Here is a 7,117-nt window from a genome sequence, read left to right as displayed (position 1 = left end):
TTGGCAGTAGAATGGCCTTACTAAAGAGCTCAGTGACTTTCACGTGGCACCGTCATAGGATGCCACCTTTCCAACAAGTCAGTTCTTCAAATTTCTGCCCAGCTAGAGCTGCCCCGGTCAAATGTAAGTGCTTTTATTGTGAAGTGGAAACGTCAAGGAGCAACAATGGCTCAGCCATGAAGTGGTTGGTCACACAAGCTCACAAAACGGGTCCACCGAGTGCTGAAGTATGTATCGTCTGTCCTCAATTGCAACACTCACTAGAGTTCCAAACTGCCTCTGGAAGCAATGTCAGCACAAGAACTGTTCATCAGGAGCTTCATGAAATGTGTTTCCATGGCCAGGCAGCCGCACACAAGCCTAAGTTAACAATGCCAGGCTTCGACTGGAGTGGTGTAAAGCTCGCCGCCATTGGACTCTGGAGCAGTGGAAACACTTTCTCTGGACTGATGAATCACTCTTCACCATCTGGCAGTCCCCGACGGACGTCCACATACTTTTGGTCATGTAGTGTAACTAACACTGAGCAGAGTTGCTGCTGAGTACCTACATGTCCCAACATCCTCCGTGGCTTTTCAGCATTGGAGGCCGTATCTCTCTATACCAGGTGGTGTCAGAGGAAGGCCCTAAAAGTTGTTAAAGACTCGATCCACTCAAGTCATAGACTGTTCTCTCTGCTACCGCACGGCAAGCAGTACTGATGCACCAAGTCTGGAACCAACAGGACCCTGAACAGCTTCTACCCCCCAAGCCATAAGACTGCTAAATCGTTAAAGGTGCAATATGCAGAAATCGCTACACCCTTTCCTGGTTGCGAAAATTCTAATAGTTAGCCTAATTTCACTTTGACAAAACAAGCAGTCATTGTGAAAAGAATCATTGTACCATCTAAACCTGTGAAATATATATTCCATAACCAAAAATATTCTATTTAACTGTTTGAAGCTTGTGTACAAAACCGAAAGTAAAAGATGCAAAAATGGAACTTAAGAACAGGAAACATAGAAATAGCTCTCTTAGACCAATTCTACCGCTTCTTAGGCTTGCTTTCAATGAGAATGACAGATCTATAACTTGCATTTCTATGTGAATTTAGTCAGTCTGCCAAAAAGTTATATTTTGCAGCTTTACATAGTCCGGGTAGCTATTTGGTCTGCATTGACCCGTTTTGCACAAACTTTTTTTTACTCATCACGTACGCTGCTGCTACTATTTACTAGTTGTCAATTTATTCCTAATTATACAGTATGTACATATCTACATCAATTACCTCGTACCCCTGCACAACGACTCGGTACTGGTACCCCTTGTATATGGCCGAGTTATCTTTCTCATTTTGTATCTATTATTACTTGTTTGACTTTTCAATTATATCTCTATTTTCTTTCTCTCTGCATTGTTGGGAAGGACCTGTGAGCATTTCACTGTTAGTCCAAATAAATCAAATCAAATGTTATTTGTCACATGCGCCGAATACAACAGGTGTAGACCTTACAGTGAAATGCTTACTTGCAAGCCCTTAACCAACAATGCAGTTTTAAGAAAAATACCCCCCAAAAAAGAAAGTAACAAATAACTAAAGATTAGCAGTAAAATAACAATAGCGAGGCTATATACAGGGGGTACCGGTACAGAGTCAATGTGGAGGCTATATACAGGGGGTACCGGTACAGAGTCAATGTGCGGTGGCACCGGTTAGTCGAGGTAATTGAGGTAATATATACATGTGGGTAGAGTGGGGAGCAATGCAAGTAGTCTGGGTATTCATTTGATTAGATGTTCAGCAGTCTTATGGCTTGGGGGTAGAAGCTGTTTAGAAGCCTCTTGGACCTAGACATGGCGCTCCGGTACCACTTGCCGTGCCTGTTGCTTACGAATTATGTGACAAATACAATTTTATTTGATCAGACTACATCACTGCTCAATGTCTGACAAGCTTTTTAAATGGAAAATGGCTTCTTGTTCTCTTTCATGAGACACCAATGTAAGGTATAAGCTATATTTTTTTATTAAAAAGTGAAATGAAGCCTTTACATGTTAAGTAGTTTGTTATTTCAAATGAAACTACTTAAGTACATTCACAACTATTTTCAAATACATCCAAATAATTCTAATATTTATTTGAAAATACTATCTTTCAAATATTTCCAACAATATGTATTTGAAGTAATTGTAAATACATGCCAATATTTTCTAAATGGCATTAAGAAATAGATTCCAATAGAGCCCCACAGTGGAGGTGTCATAATACCCATAAAACTTAGCGTTCAAACAGGGAAATGGTTCCAATCGTTTTTCCTCCATTCATTTTTCCCACAGTGAATTTTAGAAACACTTTAAAATAAGGGCTGTGTTTCGTGTAGGCTTACCCTGGCTTGATGTTTTGATAACCATGTAAATCTCTCTCGGACAAGGTGACTAGAAGTCTAGTCATGCAACGCAACCCTCAAGGCCACGCCACACCGACAAGTCCATTCATAGAATGTACTTTGTTGCCACCATAATTAAGTGAGAATATGCAAGAGGTCGACAATGAAAAGTATAAAGTTAAAGAGCACAATAAAAGTTGGAAAACAAAAGTTAAAACATTCAGTGAGTCAAAAAGATCAAAGGTCTTAATAATTCTGTATATCCCGATGATTTAAAAAATGTCTCCCCTTTTACAGTAACTATTAACAGTTGAACAGGGGGTTGTTATTACAAGATTAAGGCGTTCCCAAAATACGTGGTAATTGTTGCTCCATCACTCCGTTCTATAACACTGATGTCTTTTCTGCAGAGGAGTGATAAAGAACCGCATAATGTTTTCCTTCCAAATTCCCCCAAAGTCAATGAGCTTGTTGATTTCCATTGTGATTGGCACAAGGTTTCCCACTCCACAGAAATGACCATGTTACCCTCCCATTCCCATTTGTCCTTTATGTATAGTGTATTTTTAGATTTGGACTTTAAGAAGCCGTTGTATACACTGGAGAATTTTGCTGCATGTTTCTAATTTACACGCAGATATTAATATTGTACTATAGTCTCCGAATCATCCTCCTTTATGACTTAATTAAAGCAGTGACATATTTGGTGATACTGTATCTATGGAAATCTTGACCTTCTAATCTTTGTCTGTTTTAGTACTTGGAAGCTTTGGAGTGCCCCCTTGTGTACAAAAGTACAGCAGGCTGAGAGAATGTTTTAGTTTTTAAGGGATTGATTGTTAATAGGTCACTCCTTTTAGATGGAAAACCAAGCACAGTATTGGGTATGAAATAATGTTGATAATTTGATCAATTAGCCAAAAGACATTTGGCTCAATCAAGCTTTGACTTATTGACTCATTTGAGCAACGTGTTTTTCTTCATCTCATAGGAAATAAATCGTGGGGAGGGAAAAGATTGTGCATACATGTATTAGGCAAGTCTGTTGGGAAACCAGGCTGCTGCTTCCCTATTTGGCCACTAGATAGAGTCAATGAGCAACCACATATGAGTAGGCCTCCAGCACCAGCCCCTTCTGCTATGTAGCCCTGTATGGGCCGTTAAGCTTTGCAAACAGATGGGAGATACAGATATAAAGTGATATACTATATTTGCAGGTTTGGTTCTTGTAAACTGACTGATGATGACAACATAAAAAATAACATTCAAAGTTGTGTAATACTTTTTGACAGCAACAAAACAATCTGTTGGTGAGAAGTGTGTCTGTGCATGAGTCTGTGCATTTGTGAATGACTATAGATGTTTATTAAGATAGATGCACATTTATGAGACACAATAACAGTGACCTGAATTTTTTTAAAGACATGGGTATATTTACATATATTATGTTGAGAATTGTCATTGTGAACAGGGCAGTCTCAATCATAGGCATTTTATACAACTTTTTGTTTATGACACATTCACTCTCACTGTGAATGCTAAACTTACTCATCACAAATAGTCTTTCCTACTTAGAAAGTATTTCAAAGAATTGAACAGTTCATTGATATGCTCCTGACAAAGAAATTGATACAAATAATATCCATAACAAAGAGATGGATAGAGGGTACACTTGCCAAAAAGCAGCAGCGCTTTACACGTTTTCAGACTATGCACAATCCAGCACAGTAGGTGATGGTATGCACCTTTCCCGTTTGTTTACAAACTGCTAATAAACTTTAAAATGGAGATAGTCCACAATGGCGCTTCCCATGCTGTCACAAAATCCATCATTGCAAAGAAAAGAGGTGTCTTCTCTTTCCCATCTCTCAGCTTTCCGAACAAATGCAAAAAAAGACACGAAAACAACATGGCTGAATTGGCAGATGATTATAGACAACTGCAAATGCATTAGACCAGTGCAGGACCAATGTTGTCATGGTTAGCTCTTTTCCAATCCCTGGCATCGTCAAACACAAACCCCCAACCAGACTGTGAATGTCCATCCAGCAAAATTGAGAAGTCACTAGGAAAAATGAGGTCTTTGGACCAGCCAAAGAAGAGTCTCATCATAACCAACGCTTCTAACAATGCACCCAAGAGCCAAGAGGTCTTTGTCGACATTCCCCCAGCTCTCAGAAAGGGACCTCTTCCTTCCCCATGTCACTGCCTCAGCCTCAGCAATGGTTCGATAACCAAAGAAGTCAAAGTCTAATGCAAGAGTGGGCAACCGGGGGGAAAAAACACTACAATCTCTGCATCATGGAATAGAGCGCATGTACGCAAACAAGTTTGTACAGACCTCAATTATTATGAGGGACTTCTGGTCACAAGTGAAAGGTTCTACTATGACCGTGCGTTCAAAGCGAGAGTGCTTGTGTGGTGTCCGTGTCGGACATGACTGAGGAGCGCCCGGGGCCTCCCTGGATCTTGCTGAGTTTCCCCTTGGCCGGCCAGCAGTGGTAGATGCGGAGAAGCTTAAGGATGTCCCTGCGGAAGCGTACGCCCACAAACACATACAGGAAGGGATTGAGGCAGGCGTGTGTGTAAGCCAGGCTCTTCAGCATCTGGCCGACCACGTCGAACCGCTTTGCCGCACTGCAGTCTGTCTCAGTGCTGTTGGCCGCCTGTGTGGCCTCCATTACCAGCACGGTGTTGTATGGCAACTGGGAGAGGACAAACACAGCCACCACCACCAGGATCACGCGCAACGCCTTGTGTTTCTGGAAGCTGCGGGTTTTGAGAAGGGTGCGGATGATGCCGGCATAGCAGAACACCATGACCAGCAGGGGCAGGCAGAAGCCCATGCAGATCTGAAGCGCCAGGACCAGGATCTTGGTGGAGTTGTCCTGGTTGCTCCAGTAGACCATGGTGCAGTAGTCCCGGCCCTCCAGCTCCTTGACGTTGGCAAACATGAACTCGGGCAGGGCCAACGCCACGGCCAGTAGCCAGACGCAGGCGCACACCAACTTGCTGCAGCTCAGGCGCTGTCTCTTGGAGTTCTGGGCCATGGTGGTCTGGACGATGACCACGTAGCGATCAACGCTGATGCAGGTGAGCAGCAGCATGCTGCTGAAGAAGTTGATCTTGTAGAGGGCCGAGGTGACCTTGCAGAGGCCCGAGCTGAAGCTCCATCCCTGGGTGGCCTCCACAGCCCAGAGGGGCAGAGTGCCCAGGAAGAAGAGGTCGGCCACAGCTAGGTTCAACAGGTAGACATCGGTCATGGTCTTGAGACGCTGGCGGAAGTGCAGGTAGATCCAAACCACGGTCAGGTTGCCCAGGCCGCCCAGGATGATGATGGTCCAGTAGAGAGGCGGTTCGTACTGGCCTCGGAATGCCCTGACGGGAGATTTGTCGCACATAAAGTCTTCCAGATCGTCCTCACCAGCCGTGGGGGTGAAGCTGGAGTCATAGTCATACACCTGGGAATGAGACAGGACAGCATATTGTAGCTTGTTGGACATGTGGACCAATTGTGCGAGTAAATGATACGAGCAGAAAACACAGTATATAGACCAGGGGTCTCCAATATTTTATTTAATAAGAGCAACAAAAAAAACAATATGTATGTAATTGATCACTTGAAACAGGTATGAATTAAAATAATAGAAATTTGATATGAAAATAATTTGCTATTTCATACAAATATAACACAATCTTTTATACAAATTAAAAATAAAAAAAAAAGTAGTAAAAAAATGTATAAGTTGTTTACCTCTGAAACCATTGGTGAAGTCACCAAGTCACCTATAATTGGCATCTGAAAAGAGAAGGAAGAGGAAAACAACATAGTCAGGAAAATAATACACAGCTATTCAACATATGTCATTGTGTAATATTGGCAGGCCTATATAGTAATGTATGCTCTGTTTCTCACAGTCTCCTGCTTGTAGATAGTCAATGCTTCACAAATTCTATATTTTCTCTAGACTTGCATATCATTGCACATTGTTAGGCAAGAACACATCCTCCTTGTTTTACCATTTCTTATCACTTGCAGTCAATCTGACAGAAATACCACAAAACAATGTGTCATGACATTTAGAAATGTCCTCTCTTAGCATTTTAATCATTTTGATTGAACATCATTCAGAAATAAGGGAATGACAGTGAAGTATCTAAATATCAAACACACATCCTGTCTGTGGCTAATCTATTTCTGAGCATGATGTAAAGAAACAAAGTCAGACAGAAATATTACAATACCATAAAGTGCTTACTTTATAGTAATACATGGCGTTATTGATACATTTTAGAACACTGCATGAGACCAGCTTTTCAGACAATTTGACTTACTGTCGTTCTCTGCTATTATGAGTGATGTCAATCAGGCGCTTGAATTCAAAATGCTTGTTGGTCGCTTCCTTATCGCTAAGTTGCTTTAGGGAACTGTCTGGCAACAGTCTGTTCTGCAGAAGCTTTTGAAGAATTCAGTTGAACCACAAGTGACGTGCGTGAAATCAGTTTGCAAAGCAGAATGATATTCTATAGTATTAATTTGGGTGTTTTGCCCCTCTTGCCAGTGCAAACCTGCAGCATGCATAAAGACTGATTTAAACTTCTCAGGGATATTAGTCATTTATGAAATTGTGAATGTACCTGCCCTGTATACAATGGATGAGTCATAGGAAATTACTTTTTCTATTCTCAGCAGAATTCTCTTCTGCCCTATGAAAGCTTTCAAGACACCTTTGTTCACATACTGATTT

The 7,117-nt window shown here is 41.6% G+C and overlaps 1 protein-coding gene across 2 annotated transcripts; it reads right to left on the bottom strand.

Annotated features, from left to right (window-relative positions):
- Nucleotides 1-3,711: 3,711 nt before the first annotated feature.
- On the bottom strand, nt 3,712-6,867 carry ccr9a (chemokine (C-C motif) receptor 9a). Of its 2 annotated transcripts, none has more exons than XM_045693616.1 (3): nt 6,629-6,867; nt 6,124-6,168; nt 3,712-5,830 (listed from the first exon to the last, which is right to left on the bottom strand). In XM_045693616.1, the coding sequence occupies exons 1-3, from the start codon at nt 6,641-6,643 to the stop codon at nt 4,769-4,771; spliced, it is 1,122 nt and encodes a 373-aa protein (XP_045549572.1). In that variant the 5' UTR covers nt 6,644-6,867; the 3' UTR covers nt 3,712-4,768.
- Nucleotides 6,868-7,117: the final 250 nt, after the last annotated feature.

This window comes from Salmo salar, chromosome ssa14 (assembly GCF_905237065.1).
Source record: "Salmo salar chromosome ssa14, Ssal_v3.1, whole genome shotgun sequence".
NCBI classification, from domain to species: domain Eukaryota; kingdom Metazoa; phylum Chordata; class Actinopteri; order Salmoniformes; family Salmonidae; genus Salmo; species Salmo salar.
This window is presented reverse-complemented; position numbering and strand designations above follow the sequence as displayed.

Coding starts and splice junctions, on each gene's coding strand:
- ccr9a (XM_045693616.1), bottom strand. Junction 5,831..6,123: donor CTTCACCAATGGTTTCAGAG/GTAAACAACTTA, acceptor TCTCATTCCCAG/GTGTATGACTATGACTCCAG.